The sequence below is a fragment of the Microdochium trichocladiopsis genome (genome assembly GCF_020744255.1).
Source record: "Microdochium trichocladiopsis strain MPI-CAGE-CH-0230 chromosome Unknown B0I36scaffold_3, whole genome shotgun sequence".
NCBI classification, from domain to species: domain Eukaryota; kingdom Fungi; phylum Ascomycota; class Sordariomycetes; order Xylariales; family Microdochiaceae; genus Microdochium; species Microdochium trichocladiopsis.
Genome location: NW_025763546.1, coordinates 3,008,938 through 3,024,764, shown reverse-complemented (window position 1 = coordinate 3,024,764; position 15,827 = coordinate 3,008,938). Strand labels below are relative to the sequence as shown.

General features: G+C 55.4%; 4 protein-coding genes and 1 non-coding gene across 5 annotated transcripts; 1 reads left to right on the top strand and 4 right to left on the bottom strand.

Moving 5' to 3' along the window:
• Positions 1–212: 212 nt before the first annotated feature.
• B0I36DRAFT_360869 (uncharacterized protein) lies at positions 213–2,789 on the bottom strand (the record flags this gene model as incomplete). The annotated part of the gene is made up of 3 exons (XM_046158398.1): positions 213–238; positions 319–1,016; positions 1,810–2,789. The coding sequence occupies 3 exons, from the start codon at positions 2,787–2,789 to the stop codon at positions 213–215; spliced, it is 1,704 nt and encodes a 567-aa protein (XP_046015609.1).
• Positions 2,790–4,180: 1,391 nt separating this feature from the next.
• On the bottom strand, positions 4,181–4,252 carry B0I36DRAFT_t54. The gene has a single exon. It is a non-coding gene; the product is annotated as a tRNA-Ala (tRNA).
• Positions 4,253–7,287: 3,035 nt separating this feature from the next.
• Positions 7,288–8,900, bottom strand: B0I36DRAFT_318518 (uncharacterized protein). Its single transcript, XM_046153302.1, has 3 exons — positions 8,475–8,900; positions 8,273–8,331; positions 7,288–7,932 (listed from the first exon to the last, which is right to left on the bottom strand). The coding sequence occupies exons 1-3, from the start codon at positions 8,568–8,570 to the stop codon at positions 7,749–7,751; spliced, it is 339 nt and encodes a 112-aa protein (XP_046015608.1). The 5' UTR covers positions 8,571–8,900; the 3' UTR covers positions 7,288–7,748.
• Positions 8,901–12,054: 3,154 nt separating this feature from the next.
• B0I36DRAFT_93589 (aldehyde dehydrogenase) lies at positions 12,055–14,163 on the bottom strand. The gene is made up of 4 exons (XM_046163611.1): positions 13,689–14,163; positions 13,472–13,617; positions 12,497–13,381; positions 12,055–12,361 (listed from the first exon to the last, which is right to left on the bottom strand). Exons 1-4 carry the CDS (start codon positions 13,945–13,947, stop codon positions 12,248–12,250), a joined length of 1,404 nt encoding a protein of 467 aa, XP_046015607.1. The 5' UTR covers positions 13,948–14,163; the 3' UTR covers positions 12,055–12,247.
• Positions 14,164–14,330: 167 nt separating this feature from the next.
• Positions 14,331–15,776, top strand: B0I36DRAFT_318512 (uncharacterized protein). The gene has a single exon (XM_046153301.1). It carries the CDS (start codon positions 14,579–14,581, stop codon positions 15,584–15,586), a length of 1,008 nt encoding a protein of 335 aa, XP_046015606.1. The 5' UTR covers positions 14,331–14,578; the 3' UTR covers positions 15,587–15,776.
• Positions 15,777–15,827: the final 51 nt, after the last annotated feature.

Here is a 15,827-nt window from a genome sequence, read left to right as displayed (position 1 = left end):
GGGGGCCTTTGTGATATTAAACCCTCTCTGCCCACCGGCCACAGCCTCCATTGCTAATGGTGCCGGGGGGGGGGGGGCGGAAACCTGGAACGAGGCCATACTCCATGCCTACCTGGGCCCCGTTGCAGATAAATGAATTACCAGTCCCAAAAAAGATTTCACACGCTGCAATGACGTTATCGTAATAGAAATAGCTGCCAATGCAGTTCGGTCTAGTTGCACATGCCACACAGCAGCTCTCCGCCGTATTCGCATTAGCTGACTCAGAGTCGTAAGATACGGGGCTGTCTATAAAATAACCAGCAACGGACCCCCTACTATTGCTCGTAAGAAAGTTGTCTTCGGAGCACTGCGCGTAGGCCGTCGGCGTCGGATTCACGATCTCGCTTGTCTCTGTAGCAGTGGTAAATGACGTTGTAGTGATAGTCGTGGTGGTAGTAATGAAGCTGCTAGCCGTAGTAGACTCGGTACTAGCGTCGGGTTGCTCGAGGGTCGTCGAGGTCGCGGTGATTATTGTAGTCAGTATAGTGGTAGTAACGGAAGCACCTGCCTCGACGGTACTCGTCTCGGTTACAGTACTACTAACTGTCGTCGTCAAAATGATCGTGGACGTACACGGAGAGGCATCTCGAGGCTCGAGCCTGCCTTCCTCGCTGGGAACAACTACGTTAATGGGTGTGAAGCCGGCTGGAGTGGGCACGATAACGGTTTCTGGCGTCGTCGTCGTAGTTGTTGTAGTGACCGAGGACGACGTGATGCCCGTCGTCTCGGTTGTGGTATCCGTGACGAAGACGGTTTCGGTAGCAGTGACAGTCGACGTCTGGCCACTGGAAGTCTCGACGGAAGTTGCAGTACTATAATCGGTAGCATAAAACGTGACGGCGGAGCGGCTCTCTGTAATGGTAACCACAGTGGTGACTAGATAGACATACAGGGGATAAGGCAGACGACCAGGGTTTCTGAAGGCACAGGACGGCAGCTGCGTCGCCAGCTTGGTCGACACTGCTTTGCCATATCTGAGGATTGAAATAGAAGACCCCGGCGTAGTCTTTCATCTGCAGCATATATGCCAAAGTGTTCAGTTGTTGGGCTATAGCTCGAGCGAATTGGGGTGCTTTCAGCTTATGTATTGTCCGGCTGGCAGGTAGTCTCCCTTGTTCTGTTGAGACACGGGGCCAGCCTGAGGGGTCCGCGTGGTGCAGGATGAGTGCCGTCTGGCTGGCCGTGCCGCAGGCGGAATCGATTGCGCAATCCCTTGGAATGAGACTCGGGCTGTTATGGCCCAACAGGAGTCTCTCTTGTGTCCCGTCCTACCTAGGGAACAAGGCATCCCGCGTTCTCCAGCTTCCGACCAAATGGGTGAGACATGTCTCGAAAGGCATCCAAGACATACCGGACAATTGGATCTTGATCTTTGGCCCGTTCGGCCGGGACATGTGGTTCCTTCACTCACAGTAGGGAGGGCTGGGGCAGCACGAAAGGGAGAGAGACAGAGTATGTTCTTCACTCATAAAAGGCTTCTCGCCTCTACATGCCCACTTGGCATGCTGACAATGGAACACACACCCGAGAACGAGGCCCGAAGGCACGCGGGCGCGAAACAGCGTTCATCAAATAGGCTCCTTGCAGACCCATCAGACCGGGCCTGCAAGTGGTTCCAAATAGTACTGCCCGCAGTGGCCGTTACTTAGAAAGGGACGCGAGCCACCACGGACAATTTCAAGAAGTGGGAGACTCCCATCGCAGTCGGGAGGTGATGCGGTGAGGAATAAATAGCATCGGCTTCCGAAGAGCCCACTACCCCTGCACAGGTCGTCGGCCGCGCACAGGCTGCAGCAGGACTCAGCCGAGCCCCGAGGATTCTCAACTTCCCGTACGCTCGTCCTGTCCCCGGAAGTTAGCACAGCTCCGAAGACCGTGTTGTCGTAGCTGTCGAGAATGTTATCCGGGCCACACTGCGCGTAGAACGTGGCCTCCGGCGCCTGGACGACCGCCGTCTCTGTCTTTGCGGTGGTGGTAGTCGCGGTGGCCGTCGTGGTGCTGGTGACGGCGCTGCTGACGGTCACGGTCTCGGTGCTGGGCACTGGCTGCTGCAGGACGGTTGACGTCGTGGTGATTGTGCTGGTTTGCGTGCTCGTTGTCGTCACCGCCTCCCCGCCCGCCGTGCTCGTCTCAATAATGGTCTGAATGGCAGTGCGAGTGCTGGTGATGGTGGAAGTACACGAGGGCAGGCTCCCGTCTGGTCCGAACAAGGTGCTGCCCGCCTGGCGACGCTCGAGCACGCCTTGTCGGCCACCGTTGCCGCCGCCGCCACCGCCTCCACCAGCGGTGGCGAGAGCGCTCCGCAGAGGTGTGAATCCAGCACGGGTAGAGACGGTCGTGGTCCGGCTCGCGGTCGTCGTGATGGTACTGGTCACGGTTGATATGGCCGTCGTCGAGTCAGTGTGGGTTATTGTGACGATGACTGTTTCGGTGCTCGTGAAGACGAACACGTTCCCGCTTAGCGTGGTGGTGACTGTGCTCGTGTCGTACTCGGTAGTGAGGGTTGTTTCCGTCGTGGGGACAAGCGTGGTAGCCGACGTGATGGTGTCCAACACGGATATTGTGCTAAAGACTAGGCAGTCTATCCCCGGCGCCGATGGTGTCGGAGGGTAGATTAAGGACGAGGTTGGAGGGATGCCTCCTGGTCCTCCCCCGAAAGAAACGCGCAGATAGAACCTCTGTGCCAGGGTCAAGCCTGTCGTGATGGTGTAAGTCACCAGCAGGCGCAAAGAAGCTCGCACGATCATTGTGATGGTGTCTTACAGAGGGCCGAAATGGTCCTATAGTCTTATTGAAAGCCACAAAAATACCAGGGCACGGGCTGGGGATGGCTCCGGCGATATCAGGTATGTATATACGTCCTCGCTTCTATTCGGGTGCATTGTTTGTTGCCCGACCGTTGTCTGCAGAGCTGGATATCTCAGCAGCGCTCCCTGGCAAGGGAAAGGTGAGACAGGCGCTGGGTAGCGCTGGGCCGTGGTGAGACAGTGTGAAGAAGGAATCTCAGCCCAGTATCAGGGCGAATCCTCTCTTCACCAGCCGGAGCTGCCCTAGACTGACTGGCGACCAAAACAATGGCAAATCAGGGCCCTCAAGTATGTTATAGACCAACAACCCATGGTTCCCTAAGGCATCAAGCGAGCTACGGTGCTCGCCAGGTACTATCTCAGTATCTCGGAGACGCTACGTTTCTGACAAAGCATACCTTTAACGGAATCAAGCAAGTGTGCAACAACCCAGTCACTGAGCGCTCTTTGTGTGCACAAAACCACTTCTGGTATGAGCTGCACACGGTGTAGGCAGTCAGCGAGCTGTCCATCGAATGCGTAGATGCTCATTTACCGACCGAGCTAGCCTGCTTGTTATCCTTGATGACGCGCTGTTTCAGGCCAAGTTGTGACCAAGACGCAGTACTGGAGGACCGTGGCGCTGCCTCTCACCATCCACCAAAAAGCCCTTTGGGTTGGTAGTTGAGAACGCTACTAGAAACCAATATTGTGGACAAAATATCACTTTATTCATCTGGAAGCGCGCCCACAGCCTTGCCTTCAGTATGGTTGCAGGGATTGGCTTACGGCGGTATGACTTTGAACATCTGGTGTGGTTCCACAAAACAAGGTTCGTTATGAGATATGGCGGTCGCAAGTCGATTCGCAGGCTCGCATTCGCCAACCAACTTAATTGGTGACAGGGTTCTTCGAAGAAGAAAAAGACCCATGCTAGCCCACGACACTTGAGCTGAGATTAACTACTGGGTAGAGGCCGTGGTTGTATGCATGTATCCGCCGGTGACTATCTTTCCAATTGTGCTGCTTTGTGTTCCTCGATGTAACCAATTTGAAATCCGCAAACAGCCGGCAGCCGGCAAACACTCAGGTACGCAGCAAATTTCAGCCTGGAAAGGCTTTTGTGGTCCTCTGACTTGGATCTAGAGGTTGGTCACCCTGAACGGCCGAAGGTAAACCCCTGGACCAGGCGGCGCCAATGCCCCCCAGTCGCTACCCGCGCGCACTTCAAAAAAAAAAAAAAAAAAAAAGCGAGAATTCCAAACAGTCACCACGATGTAAGTGAATCATCAAGACGACCTCGAAATTAAAGCAAAAAGAAGGTACAATGGAGGATTCTAACCTCCTTGCGATGGACTCGCGGGGAATCGAACCCCGGACCACTCCCATGCTAAGGGAGTATTATACCACTAAACCACAAGCCCGTGTGATTGGATGAAAGGACAAGATTTTATTCTTTGTTATACCACCGTCTGCACATTTCAAAAGCGAATGCTACGACCGGAAGTTGTCCTCACTCTGACTTCGGCTGTGTTCACTTTCTGTGCCTGAAAAGGTCACCATCCAGCATTAAGTGTGTTACAACTATTACCAAGATCAACTGGTGCTTGAATCGGTGCAAACAAAGCCCAGCGGCAAATGGGATAAGTGGCATTGGGGTTGGCTTTGACGCTGGCTTTGAGCTGGAGGATGCGATAATGTCATGGGCGAGGTCATGATAGCTCGCATTACAAGTCCTTGGGCCAAGACCAGTCCAGTAGCTAAGGCAAGCACGCCGACAGCAGGACGTTGAATATCTTTCCGACTGTCAACGAGGACACACGCTTGGTAACAGCCTCTCTTTACTAGGAGATCTAGAGTGTTGATCTCTTTCAAATATACTCTGTAACCAACTCCCATCACATACGGCATGGGAACATGTCCTTCTCTTCATCATTGGTGGCACAGAATATACAAACTGAGGTTCCAAGGTAAGTCACGGGAAGGTGAGCTCAAGACCCAAGGGATGGAGCATGTTTACACCTCGTGTGGCTTGTATCTCGGAGCGCAAACCGCAAAACATATGACCCGCGAGCTACACTCGCGATCAAATAGTATAGGTCTCATACACTGTCGGCCTGGTCCGCATAAGAAAGCAAGATATACGATTGGCATATCATGGTATTCACAGTGCCCCCATGAAACCCCGTTGAATTAGCAAGTGACCCAACCAGCAACATCTCGACCCAGCCAGCCAATACAGTCATGACGGTCGGGTCGAGTTGTCATTTAATCTCCACAAGTGTTGCCCGACTAATGCTTTGCCCCTCCCTGAGACGCAGCACCTTTCCGTACTGGGGGAGGTCTCGCCGGGTGATGACTCGAGTTTCCACCATGTAGTGGTTGCTCGGATTTTGCATGCTTAAACCACCTTTCTCGCCCACGAAACAGTGGTTCAGGGTCAAGGACGAATATCGTGTTTTGTCCCAATGGTAAAGGAGTACTGGTTGCTTTGCTACATATTAAGTTCGTGCAGGGCGTCTAACGACTTTCGACGGAGAGCCACCGCGCCGAGAAACGTGTAGGGTGAGGGCTTGTTGACACTAGCCGTGGTGAGCATGATTGTCCAGCTGAATTGCCGGGATCTCTCGGATCTCGGAAGCTTTCTCGATCATGACTTACATTGATGACCGCGCTTCGGCCGCACATGCGCATCAGGTTCCCATGACGACTTTGTGCATACGGAGCTGGCTTCGAGAACTAGATTTGCACTAGTACAATGAATTCAGCAGTACCCTATCTTGACTCTTGAATATGTGGTCAACTTGGGTACAGATCAATGCCAAGTGGAGCGATGGCTGAGATGTGCTTGTTCCATCTTTCCAGGCGCGTCGAGATTGATTCGGGTCTTCACCGACTGTCTTGCATTGACATTTATGAATGCATGTCACTTGTACAATGTTGCAGCCTATCGTCATTACCGACTTCGACTGAGGAAATTCTGTCTTGCGATGCTCCTCAAGCTTCGACTATCCTAAATTGTACTCTGCCTTGCCCGTACCATATTGATGCCCTTTCATCAACATTGTGGACATGCACACACGGGGAATAATCGCTGATTGGTCCTCCCCAGATTCGTTCTGGTGCCCTGTCACCTCAGGCGGTCTATACTGTGAAAGTGCATACTATTCTGTGACGGGAGCAGCTGCGACAAGTATGATACACCCAAGCATGCTCCTGGCGTGGTCTCACTACGCCAGAGGGATATCACTAATGGCCGAGCACAAAGTCCGCATAACGGCGACGACACGAAACCAAGACAATGTCAACTGAAAGATATCAGCACAAGCAACACAAGACAGCTCCGAAAATGGAGCTCCACCTTGTGAGACTGAAACAAACCAGCATCGCCGCGCGATCGGGAGTTTTTCAGTCTGCATCACGCACTTGTGCCGCCAAGAAACTCTCAAACTCTCACCAGGTAGCGAGTCCCCCACATGATGGAGAAATCACATGCGCAGGAACACTACGAAGACCTGACACCCGAGGATCCCCTGCGATCGGCAAAGCCTCGAGGAAAGAATCAAACATTGTTCGAAAGTACCAGGCCCCAGCAGAAAGTGAAACCCGTGGAAAGAAGAGGGCATATGATAAAGACAGGGCCAAACTTTCTTCCCCTGCTCTTGTTTAGTCCTCAAAGTGAAACTTCTCCCACTGATGATAGGAACTCTATATCGATCCACAAAGCCTATGTCTTTAGGTGTCTGTATGCACTCAAGGCGATGATTTGATTCAGCCTTCCTGAAGGGCGAAACGGCCTCAAAGCCTCGTCGTTTATGCCCATCACTTTCCTTTGCTGGCAGAACCCAAACAACCAACCAACCCCTCTCTCCCCTCTCAGCCTTCCGAATGACCAACGTGCCCAAAAGTCCTCCTCACACATTCGCTTGCTCACCCAGAATTTCCTTCTAGGAGCCCTTGCCCCCCACCCTCTCACCCCGAACGATCGGATAGCAGGCACCCCTTGTCAGTGATATACACCAGGGATCTAATAATACGTATGAGCGATGAGAGGTCAACTGACACCAAAAAAATACTTTGCCCTCGAGATCAGCCAAGCCCCACGCGTCACGCTTTTACCATTGGCACAAGGGCAAATCATCTATCAAGTTTTTGAGTTTGAGGCGGGCCGCATTTGGTCACTTCTCCCCCTCTCCCGCCTCAAAACTCCGGCCGCCACGGCTGCCCCCACAAGATAAGCCAGACGTCATTAATGCCCTTTGTCTTGTTCACTTTCATTTGCGCCATCTTGTTTGGCAGGCCAGTCAGTGGTCGGGAATCACATAGAGTTCAAGCCCCGAGGGCGCTAGTGAGTTGCTTGTCGAAAACTCATCTCCCAGGCGGCTGGTCCTCGCCGGTTCTGGCATAGGCATGCATTACATGTGTGGATGACACGATGAAGCTGAATTGCAGATCATGGCTCAGATGCAAATGTCTTGAAATGCTCTATTGGCCGCCCATCGCTGTGGTGCGGGGTATGTTATGGTCTGCTGAGTGTCTTGTCGACCTCGTGGATGAAAAAAATGCCTATGCTGCCGTAACGCCATTCCGAAAAGAGAACGTACCCGTACCCTCGCAGCACGGTGCGAGGGGGTGAAAGATACCGAAATCAAATAGAGGTTCCTCCCATTTTCCCACTAAACTCCTTTATTTCCGTCATGCCATCCGTTTCCCAGTCATACTTACCCCTCATGTGAAGAGCCTTGATGTTTCCAGCATCAATGCAAGGGAAAAAAAAACAAAAAAGTGGAATGACCGCCCCGTTGGGAGCACGCCAGTTCGTATCAGAAGAGAAGAAAACTCCGCTTGGTGGTGGTAAGCAGGCAGCGGTGAGTAGCCGCTAGCGGAATGTGCCGCCTTTGTGGTCTGTTGCGACAATCCTCAGAACATGGAGCCAAGCGGCTTCTGGACCGGCCGGCCAACCATAACCATGGGCGCGTGTGACCGCAGAGGGGAAGACGACGACGGAGGGGCAGGGGCCCTGCGCAGCTTTGCTGTGGGCTCTGGCGAGCCGGGGGCGACACCAATGCGAGAGGCGGCAGCTTTCTCTTTGAGGATAGAGATCCTGAGTGCACCAATGAAACGTTAGCGGCGGGCACCAGATTGGCGAGAGACGCAGCTGAGTGCCTCGGGGTGTGTGGTGTGGAGTCGGAATGATAGGTTGTGGCTAGCCCGCGATCCTAGCTCGGCGCGTGGCAGATGGGATGGAGCCACCAGCAGCACACAGCAGGGCGGCAAAGGCGGCGGGCATGACCGATGGCAGATGAAGCTCCGCCTCACCCTGAGCAGCGCAGTGATGGAGGGGCTCTTGTGCCAAAACGCGTAGGCACGTCCGCACCGAGCACGAAGGTATGATGAAGGACGTGGGCATGGGCCAGTAGAAGTATGTAGTGGGAATAACTTACTCGTCTTCTGAGATGCCGGGCAGTGCAGAGGACTCATGGACGAAGTTGAACGGCGCAGACTGTAGGAGGGATCTCGTGTTAGTCTGTGCCAGTTGGAGCAGTAGCCCAGGAGGTTTCAGGTTGGTGGTACAACAGGCCCGAGGGAGCAATAACGAACCACCACGCCGGGTCTGTGGGAAGGACATGGAAAGCATGCACTTACAATTCTGAGCGATCTCCGGTGAGCGGCCTTGCGCTTGATGCCCATGAGCTTCTGCACCCGGACGGTGAAGCCCTTGAGAGAGATGCACTCGACCATTGTGACGGTGGTGGTGGTAGTTGTGGTGGAAGGATAGCGGCTTCGCCTGGAAGCTCTGTTTGTGATGTCCGGATGAAAGGCCTTGACAACAGGCCAGTGGACAGGCAGGCTCGTGGTCTTTGTGAGAGTCGACGGTTGCTTGATGGAGCTTCGTGGTGATGATGCGTGGGTCTGGCACGACGGCGATGAAACGAGAACCTCGTGGGCGTTGCTAGGTGCAGAGAAGATGCTGTACGTAACGGCGGCAATGCTGATTGTCTTGTTGGCGAGACGAAATGCTACAGATTGCGGAAAGTCGATATGGTGGTGGCAGAGGACGGCAAAGACGACGCGATGGCGAGGACGAGGGGCAATATATGAAAACGGCCGAGCCTGGAGGGAAAGCAGCGCGGCTGCTGGGGGTGCGTTGCGGCAAGCCAGAGGCAACAAGCACCCCCGGCTAGCCTGCACTGCATGCCCTGCCAGGTGGGGCCTGCGAGCCAGCAGGCGGGTGATCAGGCAAGACACCTGCACCGCCTGGGAGGGCCAACCCGGACGAGAGGCAGGCAGGCAGGTAGTCCTCGACGAGGCGTGCAGGGCCTGTAGCATGACACGCAGGGGACATTGAACGTCTCGTGGGCCGCGTGCCGGAATGGGTTCGCGGGGGCAGGGAGCTGCTCTGGGCAATGGTGCGAACCTTGCAGGGCCACAGCCAGAGACAGGGACCGCCAAAGGGGCTGCCAGGCCCGGTCTCGACACAGCACCTCAGATCAGATCTGCGACGGGACAGGAAGGTCTGGTCGATTGGTCAATGGGCGCTGCTTCAGACTGCCAGGAACGGGCTCGTCGAAAGCCAAAAGTGGCCCATATTGGGGGGGCCATAACTTTCTCATCAGGGGTCATCTCATGAGCGAGACGAGACCATTGGCAGCAGCATGGACGCACGGCAGGGGGAGACGAGATGAAGAGCTGAGGCGGCAAAACTCGACGCCGCCAAGGGACAGATACTAAGTAGACAGACAGATTGGTTGGACCAGTCCAGTCGACCTGGATTGCCTGGACCGGGTGCATGAACAACGACATTTGGGAACGTTGCAGCACAGCACAGCATCGCACCACTGTTGAGCGCAGCACCTTGCACTTCCAAGGTTGTGGGCCAAGCAAGGCACGCTGCTTCCGGATTGGACACGCCTGAACTGCAACAAGGTGGAGAGAGTCAAGCGGGACTGTTTGACACTCTGTGAGCAACACAAGACGCACCAGACTGGATCAGAGACACCAAGGTGGGTGTTGTGCTCACTCTGCACGTGGCAGGAAATGGCAAATCTGCGCTGATAGGCTTCCAGGGCCATCACAGTCGGGTCAGTCGGGATGGTCGAAATTGGCTGACTGAGGGCGGTTGAAGACAATCTGCAATAGTGCCTGGGGGAAGGGCGTGCCAGGTACATGACGCTACGCCACTCTGGCGGATACAACGTTCGAGGGGCCTATCAGCCGACGCGTGAGAGGCGCCGCAGGCATCGATGCAGGTCGTGCATTTACATGATACAGCCAGACGGCGATCAGGCAACGTTGGCTCCGCGATGCCCTGTGTGGCCAAATATTCCGCTCAACCATGTCCATACACTTTTTACGCGTGCGCACCCAAGGCTCTTTGTCTTTGTCCCTTCACCACCACCGCACTGCACTGCCGGCTGCAGCGACACGTCAAGGCAAAGCCGCAGCCAGGCAATCCACGACTGGAATGCATGCCACAGCAGTTTCAGGCACCGCTCTGAGCCTGCCTTTGGAGGAAAAGAGTGGGACTGGCCAATATGCCTAGCATCGCTAGCCTGTGTTGCAGGCGCCCCAGGGGAGAGCCACGGCCTGGCATGGATCATGACGGGCGCCTGTGCCGGGATGACGACCTTCTGGAATTTCAGGGACCAGCCACGGCAAGCTATCGAGACCAGCAGCAGCGTCGTCCTCGGCCAGGCACCGCCCACTTGCACCTCCTGCCGGCACACGCCGTCGCCTGCTGCACTGCCAAGAATCACCAAGTCGTTCCAACATCAATCAAGACGTCTCATTTCATTCCGATGGCCTCTTCCCTGGCAGACATGCGCACTACGCAATCATGTCTCTCTCTTTCAAAGTTCATCGACAGCAGCCGGCGTCGACACTATCGAGGTAATGATCAAACTGGTCAGCCTGAGCGGCGTCGTGACCGACATGTGGCTCGACCACACGGGAAGACGTGACTGACGACGACACTGGGCTGGCTCCGCTGGCTCTGCTGGATCCGATGGCCCCGATGGCCCCGATGGCTCCGCTGGCTGCGCTGGCACTGGTGGAGGAGGAGGCGCGTGCAGCGTCCGCCTTGCGCAGCACACAAGGGGGTGCCGCTCTGGAACGCGAATGTCTCAGTGTAAGCTGTGCACGCGTACAATCTCTCGCAATCAGTACTGGGCACTGTACTTCATGGTACTTCGTGTATGTACAGACCCTCCCCTCGTGTCGTGTACGTACTACGCAGGTGGACAACTGCCCCCACGACGACACTTGACATGGCCGGAGCCGGTAACGGAGTCGTCAGACAATCATACTTGCTTACAGCGCGATACGGGAGACAAGCAGGAGCCCTGGATCTAGCTTCTAGAGACCGTGGAAGCTCTTCACTGCCTGGCTAATAGTCTCTGCGCATGCATGCATGACATACTGCGTACATGCAGCAGTAAGCTTCAAGGAGTAGCCCTGAAAGACTTGGATGTCGGCATATGCTTTGCAGCCAGACAGTCTGACGCGGCTTCCAGCACATGGCTAAGCCGTCGCGTTGGCCGTGTCGCGAAGTGAGACACGAAGCAGCTGCAGGGACAAGTAATAGCGAGAGGGGGCCGAGCTCCAACAGTTATCGTCGTGAGTAGGCCCATGTCAAACCCGGTATGCATAGTGTAGACATAATATGTGCCTGGCAGGGCGGCTCACATGTCAGTGCACGAGGAGCTTTCCCAGATACATTGATTACCCCAAGATCGCAGACTGCGTTGATCATGGGGGTATTCTTTTGGACGACAAGCACTCTGACCGCTACAGCAATTATCAACGGGCGAACATCTATAGCATGAACACATCGCGCGCGCCGCGGAGATTGAACACAAACCCCCTGCATTCCCGAAGCCTTGCGTGGTCTGCCTGCCTCGTCTAGCAACAAGCCCCGGCCTCCTGTGCCTTACATGAAAAGAATCCTGGTCCTTGCCATCTGTTTATGCTTGTTACTGCCGTAAGCCCTGTCCTCCGCAACCGATTTGGGGTCTACGCATTAACTACACTTTATCAAAAGTCTTGCAACATCAGATACTTTGGTACTTGTTGTTGAAGAGCCTTTATCATGGGAAGTCTTTTGGGCAGACCTACTAGTGCCAGTTGCATGATCTCCCTTCCAACTGTGCCGTGCACGTGTCAGCCAAAGCTTCACAATTCGTTTGGGGTAATAATCACCATCCATCTGCTCAGAACATGCAATTGCAATCATGCCCGTGGCTCAGGCGGAAGCATGTGATAACTCTTTGTACAATTTGAGAATTCACTCCTCTCATGCTGTGGTTGCCTGCGACATGCCTTGGCGACACCATTGACACTCAGACTGATGTACTACACAATCACCTCCCCCATCAAATCCCCGCTGTGAGACCCACGGCTCGTGTCTATCAGGACGTCCTCTATTTGGGGTAGTCCTTGAGGTGGTAGCTCTTCAGCTTGACAAACTGGTCATAGCCAAACTTGCTCAAGGTCACACCCTTGCCCGAGTTCTTCCAACCGGTCCACGCCAGATCCTGTGGGACGAAAGTGTCAGAAAGTTTCAGAAAGTTAGGAACATGGTAATTAGACAGTGCCGAGACATCTCATCTCATCTCCTACATCGGAGGCACGACGAGAGCGTGCGTGCAATAGGAACATATGAAACTTACCGGACTGGGATAATCTGCGCGGTTGACAAACACAGTACCAGCCTCGACCTGCTCGGCCAGCTCGTAGCCCTTGTCGGTGTCCTTTGTCCAGATGCTGGCCGTGAGGCCGAACTCGCTGTCATTCATGAGCTTGATTGCCTCGTCATCGCTCGAGACCTTCTGCACGGCAATCACCGGTCCGAAGGTCTCCTCGGTCATGACCGTCATGTCGTGGTTGACGTTGATGAGAAGGGTGGGCTTGACAAAGTTGCCCTTGGCCGGGAGGTTGTCAAAAGTGACATTGGCCGGGGTCACGTCTTTCGCGCCCTTGTCCAGAGCGTCCTTGATGTGCGCCTCGATCGTCTCCTTGGACCGCTTCGACACGACAGGCCCGATCTGCGTCTCCTTGTCCAGCGGGTCGCCAACCTTGTACCCCTTGAGCACCTTCTGCGCGGCCTCGACAAAGGCGTCGTGGATCTTGGCGTCGACATAGATCCGCTCCAGAGCGCAGCAGCTCTGGCCAGAGTTGAAGATGGACCCGTCGACAATCTCGCCGGCGGCCCAGTCAATGTCCACGTCCGCCCTCACGTACGCCGGGTCCTTGCCGCCAAGCTCGAGCCCGACGTTGACGATGCGGTCCGACGCGGCCTTCTGCGTGGCCAGGCCACCTGCCACGGATCCCGTGAAGCACACGTGCGCGATCTTTGGGTTCCGCACGATGCTCTCGATCAGCAAGGGCGAGCCGCTGTGGAAGTACTGCAGCACGCCGGACGGTAGGCCGGCCTCGGCGAAGATCTTGCTGATTTGCTCGACGATGGTCGGGGTCTGCGGGGACGGCTTGAGGATGACGGTGTTGCCGGACAGCAGCGCCGGGATCAGGGAGTTGACGAGGATGAGGTATGGGTACTGTTATGTAGACGGGGGAAGATGTTGTGGTCAGCAAGGTTCTAGTCCAGCGGTTCAAGCAAGCAGATTTGACAACGAATCCGAACTTACGTTCCAGGCAAAGAGGACCAGGACGGGGCCGACGGGGACCTTGCGGATGAACCGCTTGAAGCCCTTCTCAGCCTCGCCCTCTGTGTCCTTGAGCGTCTCCTCGCTGATCTTCAGGAGGAAATCTGCGCGCTTGATGGCGGTCGTGACTATTCATGGCACAATCAGCTTGTCAGCATGTTCTCCCTTGCCCAAAGAAGCTTGCGACTGTGGCACGCACCTTCTCCAGCCGTATAAGCAATGGGCCGGCCCATCTGCACGGTGATCTCCTCTGCGAGCTCATCCTTCTTGTCGGCCAGCAGCTTCAGAGCCTTCTTGACAATAGCCTGGCGTTCAGCAAGCGTCGTCTTGCTCCATGTCTTGAATGCCTCGGCCGCGACGTTGGGCAGCTCTTCGAGGTCGGTGGCCGAGGCACCCGTCCTTGTCAGGATAGGCTCGTTTGTAGTCGGCGAGATGGTCGTGAGCGTTTCGGCAGACATGGTGGGTGGTCCTGTCTATATTGTTGTTGCTTGAAAAAGGGAGTGGCAATGAAGAAAGAGACCACGATACTAGGTTGCCCGTATCAAGAGTGTACAGCAAGCCGGCGTCCAGAATAGAGTTACACAATGACACAGAGAGAGTCTCCCGACCTTCCCCTGAGGGGCAAGCTTTTCGGACAAGAGTCAGGTATTATTATGATGACATTCAGCCCCGACACATGAGCTCCCACCACGACTTACAGCGGGGCAGCTCCTATCACGGAGCTGCTCGCTGGGGCCGGCCCGCTGGACCCCTCACGCCCTCCCTGATAAGCCCCCCAAACTGCCGGCCCTCGTTATCTGCCGAGCGCCGCCTGCACTTTCCAGAAGCGCGCGCGGGCCCACTTTATTTTTCTTCTCCCAGCCCAGCAGCGAACGCAGGCCAGGGTGCAGGTTTGACGAACTTTGGAGACTGTGTCGGAGAAGGAGTAAAGTCCCACTGCGAGTCTTTCGCAGAAGAGCATCGCGACACCACAACCTCAAAAACGCTCCCAATCGTTCGGCAGCAAGGCAGATCAGACTTCGCAAGGTTGTGCACACAGCCTGGATCGGTTCTCGAAAACCCACATACACACACACATCGATACTCAAGATGCCGTCCGAGAAGCGGAACAACTTTCTCGACGCTGGGGACAGCGACGACGACAACGAGAGCCAGGGGTACAACTCGGACGCCGATGAGGTGCAGAAGGGCGGCAGCCGCAGCGTCAAGCGGCGCCGGATCAGCGAGGAGCCCGAGAGCGACGCCTCCGGGTCCGATCGAGAGTTGCGGAGCAAGCAAAGCAAGAAACCCACACAGACAAGCAAGCGCCGCAGAGCCGGCGATGACGACGACGACGATGATGATGAAGAACCACGACAAGCCGAAGACGCGGACGACACGATAACAACAATAACAAAAACACACGACCTCCCCGACATCACCCGCGCCTCGACGGGGCTGACCAAGAAGAACCTCGTCGCGACCGAAAAGGCCGTCAAGAAGTCCGGGCTGATCTACATCTCGCGCGTGCCGCCCTTCATGAAGCCCCAGAAGCTGCGGTCGCTGCTCGAGCCCTACGGCACCATCAACCGCATCTTCCTCTCGCCCGAGGACCCGGCCGAGCACACCCGCCGCGTCAAGGCCGGCGGCAACAAGAAGCGCTCCTTCACGGACGGCTGGGTCGAGTTCACCAACAAGAACGACGCCAAGACGGTCGTCAGCATGCTCAACGCGCGCACGATAGGCGGGCCCAAGGGCTCCTACTACCGCGACGACGTGTGGAGCATGATCTACCTCAAGGGGTTCAAGTGGCACAACCTGACGGAGCAGATCGCCTCCGAGGCCGCCGAGAGGACGAGCCGCATCCGCGCCGAGATCACAAAGGCTACCAAGGAGAACAAGGACTTTGTGCGGAACATTGAGAGAGCCAAGGTCCTCGAGGGGATGGAGGCCAAGACTGCGGCAAAGAAGAGCCGGGCTGGGGAGGAAGATGGTGAGGCAGTCGCGGCTAGTAGTCGGAGTGGAGAGAAGCGCAAGTTTAAGCAGGCGCCCGCTGGCAAGAAGGGTGGAGAAAAGGCTCCGGAGGAGGCGAAACGGGTGCTTAGCAAGTTGTTTTAGGACTGTATTTGTCCTCCTAATGATACCCACGGCATAAGAAGCGCCTATGTCTGGCTTTGTCTCCAAGTCATGATCTTACCTTCGAAGGATGGACGTACGACACGGTATAGTCCTTCACTGTCATTGATGTCAAGGCAGATATGTACACAGACACAAAAGTGATAAAGTATCTTGGAAATATGATCGATTCTCAAGAAAGCACAAGCATGCCAGTAACGCCTATAAAATGCCCAGGATCCCT